The following is a 21,249-nucleotide window of genomic DNA, read 5'->3' on the forward strand; positions in this document are numbered from 1 at the left end:
TGTACTGTTGTACTCAATTTGGATGCTGAGAAAAATAAAATGCTTATTCTTTCTTTTAAACCTTTAAAGCGTATCGTATGTCTTTTCTTAAAAGTCTCAGCATTCAAGGAGTAAAGACACTTCTTCATTAAAACACATCTTGTATCAGTTAATGGAGACGTCGGAAAAGGGTGAAATTATCCCACGTCTCCTTCCTGTCTGAAACTGACATTCTGTGTAAAAGCTAAACTAAAGTGTTTAGTTGATCCTGCTAGTTTCTCACCCACAACAACATGCTTGTCTAATTCAGAAATTTAGTGTTGCTGCAGCATAGTGGTAATGTTACTGGACTAGAGTGAGAGGTCTGGACTTTTGGATACAGAACTGGCTCAAAGGTAGAAGACAGAGGGTGGTGGTGGAAGATTGTTTTTCAGACTGGAGGCCTGTGACCAGTGGAGTGCCACAAGGATCGGTGCTGGGTTGATTACTTTTTATCATTTACATAAATGATTTGCGAGCATAAGAGGTACAGTTAGTAAGTTTGCAGATGACACCAAAATTGGAGTTGTAGTGGACAGCGAACAGGGTTACCTCAGATTACAACATAATCTGGACCAGGTGTGCTGAGAAGTGGCAGATGGAGTTTAATTCAGATAAATGCGAGGTGCTGCCTTTTGGGAAAGCAAATCTTAGCAGAACTTACACATTTAATGGTAAGGTCCTAGGGAGTGTTGCTGAACAAAGAGACCTTGGAGTGCAGGTCCATAGCTCCTCGAAAGTGGATTCGCAGGTAGATAGGATACTGAAGAAGGCATTTGATATGCTTTCCTTTATTGGTCAGAGTATTGAGTACAGGAGTTGGGAGGTCATGTTGCGGCTGTACAGGACATTGGTTAGGCCAGTGTTGGAATATTGCATGCAATTCTGGTCTCCTTCCTATCGGAAAGATGTTGTGAAACTTGAAAGGGTTCAGAAAAGATTTACAAGGATGTTGCCAGGGTTAGAAGATCTGAGCTACAGGAAGAGGCTGAACAGGCTGGGGCTGTTTTCCCTGGAGCGTCGGAGGCTGAGGGGTGACCTTATAGAGGTTTACAAAATTAAGAGGGGCATGGATAGGATAAATAGACAAAGTCTTTTCTCTGGGGTCGGGGAGTCCAGAACTAGAGGGCATAGGTTTAGGGTGAGAGGGAAAAGATATAAAAGAGACCTAAAGGGCAACTTTTTCACGCAGAGGGTGGTACGTATATGGAATGACCTGCCAGAGGATGTGGTGGAGGCTGGTACAATTGCAACATTTAAGAGGCATTTGGAAGGGTATATGAATAGGAAGGGTTTGGAGAGATATGGGCCGGGTGCTGGCAGGTGGGACTAGAATTGGGTTGGGATATCTGGTCAGCATGGACGGGTTGGGCCAAAGGGTCTGTTTCCATGCTATACATCTCTATGACTCTATAATGCTCTGGAGACATAAATTCTAATCTTGTCATGGCAGCTGGGGAATATAAGTTCAATTAATTAGTAAATTTGGAATTACAAACAAGTATCTATCATATTATCGCAAAATCCATCTGGCTCACTGATATCTTACAGGGAAGTAAACCTGCTTCCCTTATCTGGTCTGTTGTTGACTCTAAAGTGCTTTTTTCATTGGCCTAGTAAGCTGCTCAATTGTATATAGGTGCATCAAGTCACCACAAAAAAAATTAAACTGGCCAGACAGCTCAGCATGAGGTGTTGGAGCTTTTAATAGACTTAAAAGTAGACAACTCCCCAGGTCCAATGAGTTATATTCCAGGCTGCTGTGAGAGGTGAGGGAAGAAATTATAGGGGCTCTGACCCAAATTTTTAATTCCTTTCCGGCCACTGGGAAAGTGCTAGAAGACTGAAGGACAGCTAATATGATTCCACTTTTCAAGAAGGGTGTTGTGGATAAACCAGGGAATTATAGACCTGCGAGTCTCACATCAGCAGTTGAGAAATAATCAGAGAACATTTTGAAGGACAGGATTAAACTCTACTTGGAGAGAGAAGGTTTCATCTAGACTCGAAATATTAGCACGCTCTCTCTCTACAGATGCTGCCTGACCCACTGAGATTTCCAGCATTTTTTTTTGTTTTCAGTATAGATTCCAGCCTCTGCAGTAATTTGCTCCTGCACTGTGCATGATCAGGGATAGTCAGGTTTGCGATGCAGAGTGATGCCAACAATATGTGTTCAATTCCCGCACTGGCAGAGGTTATCATGAGGGACTCTCCTTCTCAACCTCTCCCCTTGCCTGAGGTATGGTGAACCTCAGGTTAAACCATCACCAATCATCTCTCTCTAATGAGAAAGCAGCCCTACGGTAACTTCACCTTTTTACAGGAACGATGTGATTGCACTGGAGAGGATAGAGAGGAGATTCATTAGGATGGAGCAGTTTAGCATTGAAGAGAGGCTGGCTCAGCTCAGGTTTTTCTTCTTTGGAACAGAGAAAGCTGAGGGGGGACCTAATAGAGGCATGTAAGATTAAGATTCGCATTGACAGGGTGAAGAGGAAGCAGTTGTTTCCCTCTAGTTGAAGGGATAATAAAAAGAAGGCATACTTTTAAGGTGAAGGGCAGGAGTTTGGAGGGGATTTGAGGAAACCTTTTTCATCAGGAAGATGGTAGAGATCTGGAATGTACTGCCTGGAAAAATAGTTGAGGCAAGAAACCTTACAATGTTTAAAAAGTACTTCAATGAGCAATTGCAATGTCACAACATTCAAGACTATGAGTCAAGAGTTGGAAAGTGGGATTTGTGCAGAAAAGGCGGCACAAATTTAATAAATTGAAAGGCCTCTTCTGTGCTGTACGACTCTATGGCCTTGGCAACAGAATCAACAAAGACACATCCTGCCAAGTATATTGATGTTCCTTTGTCAATTGCTAACTCAAAGTCTTGGAGCTCCCTTCCAAACCACTCAGAGCGTACCTATGTCCTGCAGCAGTTCTAGAAGGCAGCTCAAGAGAAATTAGGTAAGGATGACATCTCATCACAACCCGTAAACAAATATGGTTGCCAAGTGCAGGAATTTTTATTGTGAAACCCAAAATGTTACAAGACTCAATTTGCTACAAAATACTGCAGAACTCTATATAGTATACAGACTGGTTGCCTTTAATATTGTGCTAACAGATCTCCACATTACCTTAAACATTGTGTTAATAGATCTTCGGGATCCATTGCGAATATCGTGAGCCTGGAACAACTGTTGTGAAAAAACCTACAAAACGGAAGATTCTGAAATTAATATCAAGTGAAATGACTGCACAAGGTGAATTGGCAAAATCTCAAGGCATTTCAGAATAAGTATTACACTCAACAATCTGAGGTACAGAGATTTCAGGCACACCTTATAGCCAGACAGAAATAATCAAAGGATCATTTTCATAGCTTTGCTTGTTAACTAATGGTTAAGTGACTAACTTCTGGTGGTAATGTGTGGGGTTATTGAATCTCTTGGGCTGCAAAATAATATACAATAAGGTGAAAGAACTGCAATCAAATCTCTCCTGTGGCAAACCTGACAAGTTGACTCGAACATTTTGCAGGGCACTATTGAAGACTGAGCAGCGCAATCCATAGGGCTAGTATTCTAATTCACTTTACAGAGATGACAGTGACATTCCAGGAGTATCTCCATAGTGCAAAAGCAGCAAGGTCCATAAAAAAACTATTGGGGACCTATTGACCTCGGCCTTAAGCGATAATAGAAGGGTATGGAAAACCATCAGCTCACAAAATTAAATGAAATGGCTCATATAGAGAAAAGAAAGAATATACTGTACATTGTATATTAAACAATTTCTGTGGATTTCTTAGTATTCTTTCTCTCTTCAGTTCAGTAATATAATTTCTCCACTAAAAATTGAAAATTGAGTCCAACTACTCCATTAATGTTGGATTTTGGGAGATGGTCAAAGGAGAGGGAACAAAGAATGGAGATAGACAAAGCTGGCAGGATAGACAGGTCACTGACAAGATGTCCTGTAAAATACTACTATTCAGTTGACAGTCACTTGGTTAGTAATCCACAGAGAAGAGAGTAAATACTCTGGAACATAGGTTCAAATTACAGCACAACAGTTGGTGGAATTTAAATTAAATTAATAATCAGGAATATACAGCAATTTCCATGTAACAACTGATCATTGCTGAAAATCCATCTGGCCCACTTGTAGAAGGAATTCTGCCTCTTTAATGGTCTGGCCTACTGGTGCTTCCAGACCAACAGCAATATGGTTGACTCTCAAATGCCTTTTGAAATGGCCTTTGAAATGCTGCATTAACCACTAGCAAAGAAAATATAAATGACACTGGACGGACCACCTGGCTTTGACCTAGGCACCAGAAACAACAATGCGCAAACAGCCCTGTCAATCCTGCAATGTCCTCCTGACTAATATATGGGGACTAGCAGCAAAATTAGGAGAGCTGTCTCACAGATTACAGATTAGTCAAGCAATAGCCTGACATAGTCATACTCATGGAACCATACTTTACAGACAATGTCCTGGCCACCACCATCACCATTTCGTTACATGTCCTGTCCCAACAGAAGCCAGTGTGGTGGTACCATGCTACACAGTCAGGACAGAGTTGCGCAGCGAGTCATCAACATGGCATCAAGTCAAACATGGGCAAAGAAACCTCCTGCTGTTTACCACCTATCATCCTCCTATGGTGGTGAATCATTCTGAACAACACTTGGAGGAAGCATTGAAGATGGCAAGAGCACAAAATGTACTCTTGGTGGAGGATTTCAATGTCCACCACTAACAGTGGCTCAGTAGCAGCACTACTGATTGAGCTGGTCAGATCTTAAAGGACATAGATGCTAAACTGGGTCCGTGGCAAGTGGTGAGGGAACCAACAAGAGGGGAAAACATACTTGATGTCATCCTTGCAAATCTGCCAGCTGCAGATGGATCTGTCTATGATACTGTCAGTAAAAGTGACCACCGCACAATTGTTGTGGAGACAGAGTCCTTCCTTCATATTGAGAATATCCTCCATCATACTATGTGGCACCATCACCGTCTAAATGAGACAGACTTCAAACAGATCTAGCAACTGAAGACTGGGGATCAACGAGGTGTTGTGGACCATCAACAGCCGCAGAATTGTGTTCCAGCACAATCTGCAACCTCATGGCCCAGCATAACCCCCACTCAACCATTACCACCAAACCAAGGTATGAACCCTGGTTCAATGGAGAATGCAGTAGGGCACGCCAGGAGCAGCATCAGGCATCCCTAAAAATGAGATGTCAATCTGGTGAAGCTACAAAATAAAAGGCAACATATGCATCAAACACTTAAATAGCAAGTGATGGATACAGCTACGTAATCTCACAACCAACAGATCAGATCTAGGCTTGCAGTGCTACCACAGTTTGTGAATGGTGGTGGACACTTAAACAACTCACTGGAGGAGGAATCTCCACAAATGTTGCCACTCTCAATGATAGGGAAGCCCAGTACATCAGGGCAAAAGATACGGCCAGAAGTGCCAAGTGGATGATCCACCGAGGCCACCTCCACTGATCCCAGCATCACAGATTCCAACCCCCAGTCAATGTGATTCACTCCATTTGATATCAAGAAAAGACTGAAGGCACTGGATATTGCAAATGTTTGGGACCCTGATAACATCCCAGCAATAGTACTGAAGACTTGGAGTTCCAGAACATGCAGCTCCCTTAGCCAATCGACTACAGGACAGCAACAATACTGGCATTTGTCTGACAAAAGGCATCTGGATGGGTATATGAAGAGGAAGGGTTTAGAGGGATATGAGCCAAGTGCTGACAAATGGGACTAGTTAGGTTGGGATAGCTGGTCAGCATGGACAAGAAGGACCGATGGGTTTGTTTCCATGTTGTACATCTCTTTGACTCTATAATGTGGAAAACAGCCCAGGTATTTCCTGTACACAAGTAACAGAGTAAATCCAACCCATGCAATTTCTGCCCCGTCAGCTTACTCTCGATCATCAGTAAAGTGATGGAAGGTGCCATCAACAGTGCTATCAAGCAGCACCTGCTCAGCAATAACCCACTCAGCTTTGAGTTCCACCTGACTTTTTTAATTTCAAAATATACTTTATTCATAGAAATAAATCTTTGGTACTTGTACAATTTGTCATGTCGTTCATAGATATATACATTGCATGTCTTAACATTACAAAGAACAGATTGAATTAATCGAATTTACAGTTATCCTATTTACAGTTCCCTTTATTAACCATCCAGTCTCTTATTATTTAGCTGTGGCTTCAGCAGAACCCACCTACTGAGTGGGTGCCCTGTTATACTATAGCAAATTAACCTTCTTTAACCCCAGTTTATGGGGTTACCACCATCAACTCCTGATCTCATTACAGCCTTGGTTCAACAATGGACAAAAGAGCTGAATCCCAGAGGTGAGGTGAGAGTGACTGCCTTTGACATCAAGACCACATTTGACTGAGTGTGGCATGAAGGAGCACTTGTAAAAGTGCTCAATGTGCATGTCACTGTGAATCAGGGGGAAATGTTCAGCTGTTTGGAATCATACCTGGCAAAAAGGGAAGCTAGCTTTGCTTGTTGGAGGTCATGAATGCAGCAGTCCACTCAAAGACAAAGCTCACGAGAGAGTTGACACTAATCAAATAGATACAGTTTCAGTGGATCAGGCAACTCTCAGGATGAGAAAAGTAACCATGGACCTTGGTGTGGTGACATAGTTGGAGTTGAGAGTGTGGTGCTGGAAAAGCACAGCTGGTCAGGCAGCATCCGAAGAGCAGGAAAATCAACGTTTTGGGGCGGAGCCCTTCATCCGGAATGACATTCCTGATCCCATCTCATTCTGATCAGGAATCTCATTCCTGTTGAAGGGCTCTGGCCTGAAACGTCGATTTTCATGCTCCTCGGATGCTGCCTGACCTGCTGTGCTTTTCCAGCAATACACTCTCAACTCTGCTCTTCAGCATCTGCAGACCTCACTGTCTCCCAGTTGACATAGTCAGAGCCAGAAGACTACAGGGCACCCAAAACTCTACTTTAAGAGTGTCTCAGTGTGTGACATGAACTGCCTCAAGCATTGAATATAAGAGCTGAAAGTCACTAACTGACAAAAGAGACAGCCGGCATGCACCCCAAAACCAACAGCAGCAGCAACTTGACTACAAAGTGAACATCAAAAACAACAGTCTACAATGCTTTTGGCAGAGAACTGTTTGTCAAGAACTAGCCTTAATAATCATCTGCAATGGTAAATCAAATGAAGGCCACTCCCTTTTGCAAAATAAATTATCAAAGATCAAACAATGCTAACAACCTTATTCTTAAATCATCTGTGGGCTATGGGCTGTCACTGTATTCAAAATGCCATATGTGATACATAATAACAACTCTTGTACATCAAAATAGCATGCTATTTGAGAAGTATTTCTGACAGCCAATTCAACATTCCTTTTCTAAATGGCACAACATTGTGTAAAAATCGTAGTGTTGTGCACAAAACTTTGAACAAGATAATAATGCAACTGCAATCTGAATTATATTTGAGTGAGCACCTAGCAGCTGGCATTGATCAGTAAGAAAGATTTTAAAATACAATTTAGTAAAATCAGCCTGCAGAACACTGCTCGTTAACATTCGCTACGGTAATCAGAATTCCAAATTCCAAGTAGCACAGCCTTCAATAATCATTTATTGCTCAGGCAAAAAGATTCATTTGCATTTTACTAGGTCAGCATTCAAAGGTTAGAAGAAAGAATCTTCTCTGCTTGGTTCAAAGTACAGTCCTTTTCCTGTGGTCATGTCAAGTGGAGAACACTAGCAGTGAAGCTTCAATACAAAAGGGAATTAGAGTGAAGGTTTCCATCCATTTAAACCTACATTACGTTTTCTAAAACTATATCATTGTTTGGATAGTCTTGAATATTAGTGATTCCGTCAAGGTAAGAAAATTAAAGAAATGTTTGCTCTAAAAGCAATGAAAAGTGTGTTGCTGTGCAAGGGATCGTCTGTTAGAGAAATGGTCATTGGTTCTCAGTAATTGTTCAGATTTGCGGTGTAAAGACGTTATGAGATTTGTATGGAATTGTTTAAGTTGCTTCTCTGATACACATACAATGTACAATGGCAGAGGCTTTGATCGGTGTGTTACAATCTGCTCCTTTCCTGACACTTGCTGAGTTAGGCTGCTTGGACTGTTCTCTCCTAACTCAGTCCAAGTTGTTACTCATGTTTGAGCACCGAATGAAACCGGAGTCTGCCCTGTCCAATGTGTGCACATAGATGCCCACAAGAAGCCACCAGACCACTTCAAATGATTCCAAACTCTATCAGAATTTCTCTTTGTTGATGTATTTACTGTGCTTTTAAAAAAACAAGCCAGTACTTTCCTTCATCCATTTCTTTGCTCTTTAGCGACTCTTGGCCAACCTGTCCCACCCAGCACCGATTCTTAGCTGTATTAGTGAATTTGGAATACTTATTTTTTAAAAAGTTAAGATTCTGTCCCTGTAATACTGCCCCTGTAACTCAGTCCCTGTAACTCAGTCCCTGTAATTCTACCCCTGTAATTCTGCCCCTGTAATCCCGTCCCTGTAATCCCGTCCCTGTAATCCCGTCCCTGTAATATTGTCCTTGTAATTCTGCCCCTGTAATACTGTCCTTGTAATTCTGCCCCTGTAGTACTGTCCTTGTAATTCTGTCCCTATAATACTGCCCCTGTAATATTGTCCCTGGAATACTGTCCCTGTAATGCCACCCCTGTAATACCGTCCCTGTAATACCATCCCTGCAATACTGTCCCTGACGGACACAATGGCAAAGCAGTTTCTTTTTCTCCCACAACTATATGGGCTTCAGATAAAAAGGAGCCCAAGAATTGGAAATGGAAATATATATATAAATTGTGAAAGTGTACAAGCCCATCAGCATGTCAGAGTGAACAGATGGGATCATGTTTGTTACAATCATCCTTTTTTCTCCTTTAAATGCTCATGAATTTTCTTCCAATTTTTGTTCTCTTCTCAATTTATATTCCGGCAGACATATGCTCAGTGATAGTTTGTGTGAGACAGGGAAAGGGTGTTTATCCTCTTTTAGAACATCATGAACTATGCTAGAGATTTACAGAATAGAGAAAATAGTAAAAGTTAGACTGAAGAAGAGAACAATGTTTCAAAGTCCACATCAATGAAGGATCAGTTATGTGCTGCCTACACTGACTACTGAATGTATTACAGCGTAACTTGTTAAATACAGACAGCAATTAAATATTTAATTTCATCATGAGAAACCTTCCCTTATTTTATCTTCCATTTATCATTAACTGATAGAAAACATATACATTTAAATTCTGTTGGTGAAGTTGTCAAGTTTAAAACTGCAAAGGTAGATTAGCTAATCTCAGCTTTGGTAACTGTAAGCCCCTAATTGCCAGCAAAGTGATGAGAAGAGTTGTTAACAGTGCTATCAAGCAACATCTGCAAAGTATTAACTTGCTTACTGACAGGGCCATTTGGCTCTCCATCACATTACAGCCTTAGTCCAAACATGGACAAAAGAGCAGAATTCCATAAGTGAGAATGACTGCTCCTGACTTCAATGCGTTATTCAACTATGTCTGACATCAAGGAGACCTAGCAAAACTGGAATTTATGGGAATCAAGGTGATAACTCTCTGCTATGACTTGGTGGTTCTGATGTTGGATTGGAGTGGACAAAATTAAAAATCACACAATATCAGTTTATAGTTCAACAGGCTTATTTGGAAGCACTAGCTTTCAGAGCCCCGTTCCTTCATCTCCAAACACAAGGGATGAATGCAGATTTCTCCAGCTTCCTCATTTCCCCTCCCCCCACCTTAACTCAGTCCCAACCCTCGGACTCAGCACCGCCTTCCTGACCTGCAATCTTCTTCCCGATCTCTCCACCCCCACCCCTCTCCGGCCTATCACCCTCACCTTAACCTCCTTCCACCTATCGCATTCCCAATGCCCCTCCCCCAAGTCCCTCCTCCCTACCTTTTATCTTAGCCTCTTGGCACACCCTCCTCATTCCTGAAGAAGGGCTTATGCCCGAAACATCGATTCTCCTTCTCCTTGGATGCTGCCTGACCTGCTGCGCTTTTCCAGCAACACATTTTTCAGCTCTGATCTCCAGCATCTGCAGTCCTCACTTTCTCCAGGACATCATTCCAGAGTTTCTCAGAGAAGATATTTTTTAATCAATCGGTTCAGAAGTTGTATTACACATCTCTGGAGTAGGTGGTAGTTGAACAGAGGCCTCCTGACTCGGACACAGGGATACCACCACTGCAACACAGGTCCAGAATTCCTCAGGATAGGCGTTTTCTAATCAATCATGTATTATGAGACATATCTGGAGCAGGCGGAACTTGGACCCAGGACTGCTTGCTCAGAGTTGGGTACTCAATCACTGCCCCTCAAAACAGTCTAATTCTGCAGGGTTTATTTTCTAAGCTACCTGTTCAAAGATGTTGTAGCATACCCTAGGAAAAGATGAGACTTTAGTGCAAGCCTCTGGATAGAGGCAGTATCATTGTGCCACAACAGTGTATAGTTCTTCAAGGTCGTACTTTTAAAACAATGTCTTGAGGGGTGGCATGGTGGCTCAGTGGTTAGCACCGCTGCCTCACAGCGCCAGGGACCCAGGTTCAATTCCGACTTTGGGTGAGTGACTATATGGAGTTTGCACATTCTCCCAGTGTCTGCGTGGGTTTCCTCTGGGTGCTCCGGTTTCCTCCCACAATTCAAAGATGTGTGGGCTGGGTGAATTGGCCATGCTAAATTGCCCATAGTTTTAGGAGCATTAGTCAGGGGGAAGATAGGGTAGAGGAATAATTCTGGGTGGGCTACTCTTCGGAGGGTTGGTGTGGAATTGTTGGGCCAAAGGGCCTGTAGGGAATCTAATATAATCTGTCCAATGACATAATTACACACCTCTGGAGCATGTGGAACTTGAACTGGGCCTCCTATCTCAGAGGAAGAGATGTCACCAATACACCACAAGAGCCCCTGGTTCATCAAAGTGGTGTCCTATAGTTAGGAAAAACTGAGGACTGCAGATGCTGGAGAGTCAGAGTTGATAAAGTGTGGCACTGGAAAAGCACAGCAGGTGAGGCAGTTTCCGAGGAACGAGAGAGTCAATGTTTCAGGCAGAACACTAGTGTCCTAGGCTTAGCCACCTTCACTTGCGTCAATGACCTTCTATTCATCATAAAGTCAGAAGTGAGGATGTTTGCCAATGATTGCACAATTGTTCAGTGTTATTCACGACTCCTCAGATACTGAAGTAGTTCATGTTTAAATGATCAATTTAACAAGGTCAAAAATGAGATGAATGCATGATGATCAGTATCATTCATGACTTCTCAGATATTGAAGCAATCTACGTCCATATGCAGCAAGACCTGGACAATACCCAGGCTTATGTTGCTGTACAATGCAAATGTTAGTTATCATTTGAATCCCAGGCAATGGTTATCTCCAAAAAGAGAGAATCTATCATCCCTTGATGTTCAATGCCCATCATCATCACAGAATCACCCCACTATCAACATCCCAGGAATTAACAGTAACTAGAAAATGAACTGGTCTGACCATATAAATACTGTAGCTTGAAGAGAAGGTCAGAGGCTAGGGGAATCTTGCAGTGAGTAGCTCACCTCCTGACTCCCCAGAGCCTGTCCATCATCTATAAGACACTAGTCAGTAGTGTGATGAATACACCCTACTTGCCCAATGAATGCAGTTTCTACAACACTCAAGAAGGTTGACACCGTCGAGAACAAAGCTGCCCATTTGACTGGCACCTCATTCTTAACATCCTCTGCATTCACCAATGTGTGGTGGCAGAATGTGTGCCATTTACTGCAGTAACGCACCAACCCTCCTCTAACTGCACCTTCCAAACCCATGACTTCAACTGCCTAGAAGGACACGGGAAGCAGATACTTGGAAACACCATCAACTCTGCTAGTGACTCACCATGCTGACTTGGAAATAAATCTCTATTCCTTCACTGACACTAGGTCAAAATTCTGGAAGTCTATTGCTAATAGCACGAATGCAGTCCCTATACCACACGGACTACAGCAGTACCAGACAAAGAGACTACCACCTTTTCCAGAGCAATAAAGGGTTGGCAATAAATGCTGGCCTAGCCAATGGCTCACATCCCTTTAACGAACAAAGAACATCAGGCTTTCCCAACACAAGATTATACAGATGATTAAGGAGGACAGCTTTTCCTTTGAAACACTATTGTTCAAAATGCCAATACAAAAGATCAGCACAGACTCTTAAAAGCACTCAACATGCAGAACGCCTCAACGGTCAGAATGTCCCAAGCATTCTTACTATGTAATCTACTAATCTGTATTAATTTTGTTGATTTCTTGTGGGAATTATCAATAATCCCAGGGCTACTCCTCATTGGTCAACATGCTGGAAAATGCATCAGGGAATGCTCAATACACACTTCTTTAACCTGCATAAGGAGGTTGTTGCACATTAATGAATGTAGCTTTTAGTTAAGATAGCTAAACTGCATTTTGAGACCAACAGATCTGACTAATGTGGTTGTTAGTGTAATTCTTAAAACTAGTAATTTTTCAGCAGGTGCTGTGGAATTGCAAAATTATTTTTAACATTATATTCTGAGTTCTGCAATCATAGGTGGTTGAGTATGGTCAGTAGGTCTGCCTATTGTGAACAGTTGAAGAGATGCATTGTGAGGGACTTAGGAGTGCTCTTTTATGAATCACTAAAAGTTAATTTGCAGGTTCAGCAGGTAATCAGGAAGGCAAACAGAATATTGGGTTTCATTGCTACAGGAATTGAATTTAAGAGCAGGGAGGTTCTGCTGCAATTGTACAAGGTGTTGGTGAGGCTACACCAGGAGTATTGTGCACAGTTCTGGTCTCCTTACTTGAGGAAGGGTATACTGACTTTGGAGGTGATGTTGAGGAGGTTCACCAGGTTGATTCCAGAGATGAGGGGTTTACCCTACAATGAGAGATTGAGCTGCCTTGGACTGTACTTGCTAGAATTAGCACAATGAGAGGGAGTGTTTTGAAACATGTAATATTATCAAAGGTATAGATAAGATAGAGGCAGGCAAGTTGATTCCGCTGGTGGGTGAGACTAGGACTGGGGGACATGGCCTCGAGATTAGGGGGAGTAGATTTAGGGCAGAGATGAGGAGGAACTTCTTCTCCCAGAGAATAGTGAATCTATGGAATTGTCTGCAAGGAAGCAGTAGAAGCAGCTTAATTAAATATATTCAAGCGACAGTTGGATGGGTTTTTGCATGTTAGGTGAATTTAGAGTTATGGGGATAATGCAGGTAGGAGGAAGTGGGACAATGGATGGATCAGCCATGATCTTAATGAATGGCCGAGTAGGCTTGATGAGCCAAATGGCCTTCTCCTGCTTCTATTACCATAATATTATGAATTACATTGTGGGGTAACAAAGTTAAAAATCACACAACACCAGGTTATAGTCCAACAGGTTTAATTGGAAGCACACTAGCTTTCGGAGCGACACTCCTTCATCAGGTGATTGTCACCTATAACCTGGTGTTGTGTGATTTTTAACTTTGCACACCCCAGTCCAACACCGGCATCTCCAAATTGTGGGGTAAAGTATCTTCATAACTTGAGCAAGCTATTTTAAACTACAATACAGTGGTAACACTAGTGGTAGTTTTAACTAACAGGATGCTCTGCCTGTCACTCAAATGAGTAAGGTGACGTATGAATTCCAGTGATGATGTAATGCTAGGTACATGGGCTGTTCATCTCAACAACTGGCAGAATGTATTAAACAGGGAAGGTTAGCATTTGTTGTCTGTCTTTAAGCCCCCCTTTCTTTATCTGTTGCAATTCATCTGGTATAGCCCTCTGGTTTCCTCCCACAGTCCAAAACATGATGTTAGGGAGGGAGTTCCAAAGCAATGGTGATATACTTCTGGGTCAGGATTGTGAGTGGCATGGAGGGGAATTTGTGAGTGATGCTGGTCCCATGTTTCTACTGCCTGATCCTTCTGGGATGTAGAATGTTTTAGAAGGTAATACTGAAAGAACTTGGTGAGGTGCTGCAATGCATCTTGTAAATTTGGCAAATACTGCTGCCACAGCATTGACGGTGAGTAAATGAGCATTAAAGGTGATGGATGGCATAGTAAGACTGATAGTATTGAAACAGTTTGATTTCAAAAAAACGAATAGCATTTCAATTGAAAAGCCAATAAACAGCTGTTGATGCAAATATCCAATTAAACCCAGCATTAAGACTGCAAAGTACAGATAGTTGAACGATGTGGAACAAACGGAAAAATAATTTTTAAAAACGATCTTGCAACAAAACATGGACAGGGAAGAAAAAATGTGTAATCAAAAATATACTTGCATTTATACAGCATATTTTGCAACCATACAGTGTTCTACAGCACAAAGTACTTTGCAGCTAATTAATTAATTAGTTCCCATTGGTTCGGACTGCTGGCTCACAACACCAGTCACCTGGGTTCAATTCCACCCTTGGGTGATTTTCTCCCCTTGTCTCTGCTGAGTCCTCTGGTTTCCTCCCACAGTCCAAAGATGTACAGTCTAGGTGGATTAACCATGCAGGCTTACAGGAATCTGGTGGAGGCAAGGATCTGGGTTGGATGCTCTTCAGAGGTTTGGTGCAGACTCAATGGGCTGATTGGCCTCTATGTATATTGTAGAGATTCTATGAATGACTTCAGAAGTGTAGTCACTGTCATAATGTCAAAAATGCAGCAACCAATTTGACACCACAATCTCCTAAAAATGTCAGTGAAAGAAATGACGGGCTGAAAATGTGTTGCTGGAAAAGTGCAGCAGGTCAGGCAGCATCCAAGGAGCAGGAGAATTGTCGTTTCGGGCATGAGCGCTCATGCCCGAAACGTCGATTCTCCTGTTCCTTTGATGCTGCCTGACCTGCTGCACTTTTCCAGCAACACATTTTCAGCTCTGATCTCCAGCATCTGCAGTCCTCACTTTCTCCTAAAAGAAATGACGGGATCAGGTTTTTAGTGAGGCCAATCAGATTAATTATTGACAATGGCAGTTGGATGAACTTCCGTGCTCTTGTTTGAAATAATGCAAGAAGGTCTAGTTTGGGAGCATCTGTTACCTCCACAGATGCTGTCAGACTTACTAAGTTTTTCCAGCGTTTTGTTTTCATTTCAAATCTCCAACATCTGCAGTATTTTGCTATTAATAAGATCTAGTTACTTGGTAGCAATCCACTTCGGATTGTCAGTCAGGCTCAAAGTGTGGCTCTCTCTTTATATTCATACTCAGGAGAGGGAAAGAATGTGTATCTGCACTATGCTGACTTCAACTCAACAAATATGTTAAAGCCATTTGCTGAATTATTTCTCAGGACAAATCCACAACTACTCAGTCAACCTATATATAAAGGAAGCTGTACGGCAGTTAAGTGTCATACAGTATTAATGGGCACATTCTCCTTCTCCACGGTAACAGTTTTAAAAAAAAATCTCTCTTGCGGGCATTGCTGGTTGGGTTAGCGTTTCTTACCCATCCCGAGTTGACTTGAAGCAGCAGCGAGCTGCCTTCTTCAACTGGTATACTCGTTAACTAATCTGCACTCTCCTCTCAGTGTATAGATATTGACTTTACTACTTGAATTTGTATTCTTGTAAAAGAGCCTGATCAACATTCCTCTAAGTTGCATAGCTGCTTCAATATTTTCCACATTCTGATTGCACTGACTTCTGGTTTCAGACATCACTGCCATGCACAGACTCAGAGGTCTGCACACCAAAAAACATTCAGAGGGAACACTGGGTCCTGATGGGTGCAAGACAAAAAGCTTTGACAAAATGCATATTTTCTTTACTGCAGCAGTCAGTAAGATCTTTTATATTCACCCGAAAGAACTTCTTGGTTTAACATCTCATCCAGAAGGTGGTCTCTGGAATAGGATACAAAGCACACAACTTTCTAAATAAAACCAGAAGAACTGCCGACACTGAATGCTTATTCAGTGTTCTGAAAAAGGGTCACCTGATCCAATATGTTATCTGATTTCCCTCCACAGACGCTGCCAGACCCGCTAAGCTTTTCCAGCAATTTCTGTTTTTGTTTCTGACACATTTTAATTTGGGAGTAGAAGTGCTATTAGCTATGGACTGACTATGGCTAACTGTAGATTACCACACAACTTCGAACAACAGTGTAACCACTATTTGAGTAGAGATAGTAAGACTGTTCATTAATACCATGAACCAAAATAAAATGTTTCCAAGGTTCATCAATTATGCTTTTATATTAACTGAAAAAAAGACATGCAGTATGGTCTCAAAAAATACAAATTAAGTATTAGAAGAACTTAGCTAATGCTTTGTGTTCGTGATTCCAGAGCATCCTGGAAGCATACAGAACAGAAGGACATCTTTTTGTTTGTTTGATTTATTGTTGTCACGTACCGAGATACAGTTAAAAGTGTTGTTGTACATGCTATACAGGCAGATCGTACCATACAAAGTGCATCAGGGTAAAAGAATATTGATCCTGTGTTTGACAGCCCTTGGTGGAGTAATCCAAAATTTTGATCTCTTCCCCTGTTTAGATAATAAGGTACAGAAGCAGAATTAAGCCAGTAAGCCCATCAAGTCTGTGCCATCATTGGATAATGGCTGATATGTTCTCAACCCCATACTCCTGCCTTCTCCCTGTAACCCTTGATCCCCTTACTAATGAAGAACCTGTCTGTCCTAAATGTACTCAATGACTTGGCCTCCACAGTCATCTGCAGTAATGGGTTACACAGATTAACCACTGCTCTGATTGAAGAGTCTTCCTCATCTCAGTTCTAAAATGGGTCATTTCTTCATTCTGAGGCTGTGCCTTTGGGTCCTAATTTATTGAAATAGTGGAAACATCTTCTCCACATCCACTCTATTCAGGCTTCTCAGTATTCTGTAAGTTTCAGTCAGAACTCCCCATCATCCTTCTCAACTCCATCCAGCACAGACGCAGAGTCCTCAACTGCTCCTTATATGACAAGCCCTTCATCCCCGGGATCATTCTTGCAAACCTCCTCTGGACCGTATCCAACACTAGCACATCCATCCTTAAATGCGAGGCCCAAAGATCCTCACAACATTCCAAGTGTGGTCTGCGAGAGCCTTGAATAGTGTCAAAAAATACAGCTACGCTCATGTGTTCTAACCTTCTTGAAATGAATATTAACATTGCATTTCCCTTCCTAATCAATAACTGAACCTGCATGTTAACTTTAAGAGAATTCTTAACCAGAACTTCCAAGGCCCTTTGTGCTTCAGATTTCGGAAACCTTTCCACATTTAGAAAATAGTCTACATCTCTAATCTTTCTGCCAAAATGCATAACCTCACACTTTTTCACACTGTATTCTATCTTCCTCTTCTTTGTCCACTCTTCTAGCATGTCCAAGTACTTTTGCACCCTCCCTGTTTCCTCAACACTACCTGTCCCTCCAGTTATCTTATCTGCAAACTTAGCAACAATGCCCTCAGTTCCTTTGTCCAGATCGTTAATACGTAACATCAATAGTTGTGGTCCAACACTGACCCCCTGTGGAACTCCACTAGTCATCAGCAGCCATTCTGAAAAAGATCCCTTTATCCCCACCTTCTGTCAGTCAGGCAACCCTCTATCCATGCCAGTCTCTTGTACCTAACACCATGTACTCTCATCTTGCAGCCTTTTTTGTAGCACCTTGTCAAAGGCCTTACAGAAATCCAAATAGATCATGTCCATTAGCTCCTTTGTCGGCCATGTTTGCCTCATCCTCTCCTTAGTATTTTCTTCTTCCTCGGGATGAATTTCTGCCGTACCTCCTGAAGTACCCCCAGAAACTTCTGCGTTGCTGTTCGACTGTCTTCCCTGCTAGGCTCTCCTACTAATCAACTCTGGCCAGCTCCTCCCTCAGGTCTCTATAGTTACCTTTATTCAATTGTAATACAATTACATCAGATTCAAGCTTCTCCCTCTCAAACTGACATGGGTGAATTCTATGAGAGAAAGTGAGGGCTGCAGATGCTGGAGATCAGAGCTGAAAATGTGTTGCCGGAAAAGCACAGCAGGTCAGGCAGTGTTGGCCTGAAGAAGGGCTTATGCCCGAAACGTCGATTCTCCTGTTCCTTGGATGCTGCCTGATCTGCTGCGCTTTTCCAGCAACACATTTTCAGCATGGGTGAATTCTATCATATTATGGTCACTGCCTCCTAGAGATTCCATCATCTTACATTCCCCAATTAGGTCCACCTCACTACACATCACCTGTTCCCTAGTGGGCTCTACCACAAGCTGCTCCAAAAGAAAATCTCAGACACACCACAAATTCCTTTTCTTGGGATCTGCAGCCAACCTGATTTTCCCAGTCCACCTGCAGATTCAAGTACCCCATAATTGTAACTGTGCCTTTCTTATATACCCTGTTCTGTCTCCTGATTTATTTACTGCCCTAAATCCTTGGATATTTAGTTCCCAGCCCTGATCCTCTTGCAGCCACGTCTCTATAACACCCACAAGATTGAACATGCCAATTTCACTTTGTGCTACAAGCTTATTTATCTTGTTTCATACTCATATACCACATGTATTTAAGATCAATACCCTCAGTGCTACAGTGACTGCCTCCTCCTCAGTTGTCCCTATTGCTGTTCCTGAAGTTAGATTCCTGACTCTTTCCATACTCTGTCCAATTACTTGTTCTGGAAACCTTAAGAACTTCTGCTGAGCCCTCCCCCTTTAAGTTTTTCCATAATTCCCAACTCTTCCCCTCACATTTAGTTTAAAATCCTATCCACACTTCACTCCAAACACATATCTCTATTTCAGTGGAAAACAAAATAGTCTCTAACTCAAGAAAACTGCGAGGCATGATGTGTATTTACTGGCTCAGATTACCTGGCCCACCCAGGGATCAGGATCAGGCTGTACCATTCCCTTTGTAATCAAAGCCAGGTTGTACCATTTATCCTTTGATATGCAATGTGATTGTGGGTGCTGCTTGTTGCTCAATACATTTGAATTATTTATTTTTTATGCATTGATAGGATAAAGCAGCACTGGCTAGGCCAGTATTTATTGCTCACCCCTAACTGTTCACAGGGTAACTGACAGTCAGCCACATTGCTGTGGATCTGGAGTCACATGTAGGCTAGACAAAGGAAGGATTGTAGTCAGGCAGGAGGCTGGAAGAACACAGCAAACCAGGCAGCATCAGGCTGACAAAGGAAGGATGGCAGATTTCCTTCCCTAAAGGATATTAGTGAACCAGATGGGTTTCTATAACAAATGACAGTGGTTGCCATGAGGCTAGTTTTCTCCCCTTTCAAATTTTTATTGAATTTGAATTTTACTGTCTGCCATGGTGGGATTCAAACTTAGAACATTAGCCTCGTGTTCTACTACTAATCCATTGACATGACCACTACACTACCACCTCCCCATGTAACCATGCTGAGGTTTCCGAAACCTTTGTTACTGGGAAAGAGACTCCACCAGGTTTCTATTTCTGAACTTGCCCTTGCTAAGGACTGAATGCTGAGAATGACTACTTTCCTTCTTGTTGACACATAACTAAATAAATGTAAGGCACTATCCAGCTCTTACTGACAAACTATTTCTGTGAACCCATAAACTGTTTTGCAATATATCCTCTGTCACTATGTTGTTGAACTATTGACACATTTAAACTGTATTGTCTGATCTCATTTGAAACAAAACGTTCTGTTAGCAATTTTTCAAAAGAAGTTCAATATTTTCTCCGTGCACAAACTAAAATAGGCTAATACAGAGTGCTTATTTTATTGAAGACCTTTCATTTCATAACATTGGAGCAATGTTACAAACCCCTCTGATCTTTAGTGCCTTTCTCCATTTTTCCAATATTACTGAATATTATTTCCTGATCCACTTAACACTGAGGAAATTGAAAAATTTATTTTATTTATCATATTCCAGTGTCACACTGCACACCCAAGCATAAATTGGCCATACTATCTATTACACAATGTGTGCAAAGAGGAAACACATACTATACTTACATAAAAAATAAATAATGAGGTGGCGCTGGTGTTGGACTGGGGTAGACAGAGTATAGGGGTTTAGATCAGAGTGGTGTTGGAAAAGCACAGCAGGTCAGGCAACATCCAAAGAGCAGGAAAATCAACATTTCGGGCAAAAGCCCTTCATCAGGAATACAGGCAGGAAGCCTCCATGGTGGAAAGATAAATGGGGGTGGGGCTGGGGAGAAGGTAGCAAAGAGTACAATAGGTGGATGGGGATGGGGATGGAGGTTATAGGTCTGAGAGGATGGTGGGGGAAGATAGCAAACAGTACGATAGGTGAATGGGGGTGGGGATGGAGGTGATAGGTCAGAGGGGAAGGTGGAGCAGATATGTGGGAAGGGAGATTGGCAGGTAGGACAGGTCATGGGGATGGTGCTGAGCTGGAAGGTTGGAATTGAGGTAAGGTGGGGGGAGGGGAAATGAGGAAACTAGTGAAGTCCACATTGATGCCCTGGGGTTGAAATGTTCAAAGGCGGAAGATGAGGCGTTCTTCCTCCAGGCATCAGGTAGTGAGGGAGCGGCGGTGGAGGCGGCCCAGGACCTGCATGTCCTCAGCAGAGTAGGAGGGGGAGTTGAAATGTTGGGCCATGGGGCGGTTGGGTTGATTGGTGTGGGTGTCCCAGAGATGTTCCCTGAAGCTCTCTGCAAGGAGGCATCCAGTCTCCCCAATGTAGAGGAAACCGCATTGGGAGCAACGGATACAATAAATGACATTGGTAGATGTGTAGGTGAAACTTTGATGGATGTGGAAGGCTCCTTTGGGGCCTTGGATGGAGGTGAGGGAGGAGGTGTGGCACAGGTTTTGCAATTCCTGCGGTGGCAGGGGAGGGTGCCAAGACAGGAGGGTGGTTTGTTGGGGGGGCGTAGACAGAGTATAACCTGGTGTTGTGCGATTTTTAACTTTATAAAATTAAAATGAAAGGATTCAATCCATGTGGCACTGACAAACCAGCCCAAGTTTCATTTTTACTGAGATCCCCAAATCTTTAGCTACAAATACTCTGCACGAATTTGAATATTCCAACGATAAACCATACAGAGCTGCACTGATCAAAAGTCCCAGACTGCATCCAGTTCAGTGCTCTAAACTGAGGAGGGAAATTGGCTG

At 42.4% G+C, this 21,249-nt stretch overlaps 2 protein-coding genes across 4 annotated transcripts in view; one reads left to right on the plus strand and one right to left on the minus strand.

The window, feature by feature from the left end:
• The window catches only part of LOC122542074 (branched chain amino acid transaminase 2), a 67,609-nt gene that overhangs the window by 45,524 nt on the left and 836 nt on the right, over nucleotides 1-21,249 (minus strand). Inside the window, exon 2 of the mRNA XM_043679394.2 lies at nucleotides 3,153-3,227. Within this exon, the coding sequence (XP_043535329.1) occupies nucleotides 3,153-3,227 (75 nt within the window). The remainder of the gene's footprint in view (nucleotides 1-3,152; nucleotides 3,228-21,249) is intronic.
• sacs2 (sacsin molecular chaperone 2) overlaps nucleotides 7,811-21,249 on the plus strand; it is a 93,883-nt gene continuing 80,444 nt past the window's right edge. Inside the window, exon 1 of one of the 3 annotated variants that reach the window (XM_087978171.1) lies at nucleotides 7,811-7,948. The gene's annotated coding sequence lies outside the window, so the exon portion shown is untranslated. The remainder of the gene's footprint in view (nucleotides 7,949-21,249) is intronic. The other 2 variants (XM_087978172.1, XM_087978170.1) reach the window with 2 other exon arrangements.

This window comes from Chiloscyllium plagiosum, unplaced genomic scaffold, assembly GCF_037043375.1.
Source record: "Chiloscyllium plagiosum isolate Xiang-an unplaced genomic scaffold, Cpla_swu_hap1 HiC_scaffold_33, whole genome shotgun sequence".
In the NCBI taxonomy this organism is placed as follows: domain Eukaryota; kingdom Metazoa; phylum Chordata; class Chondrichthyes; order Orectolobiformes; family Hemiscylliidae; genus Chiloscyllium; species Chiloscyllium plagiosum.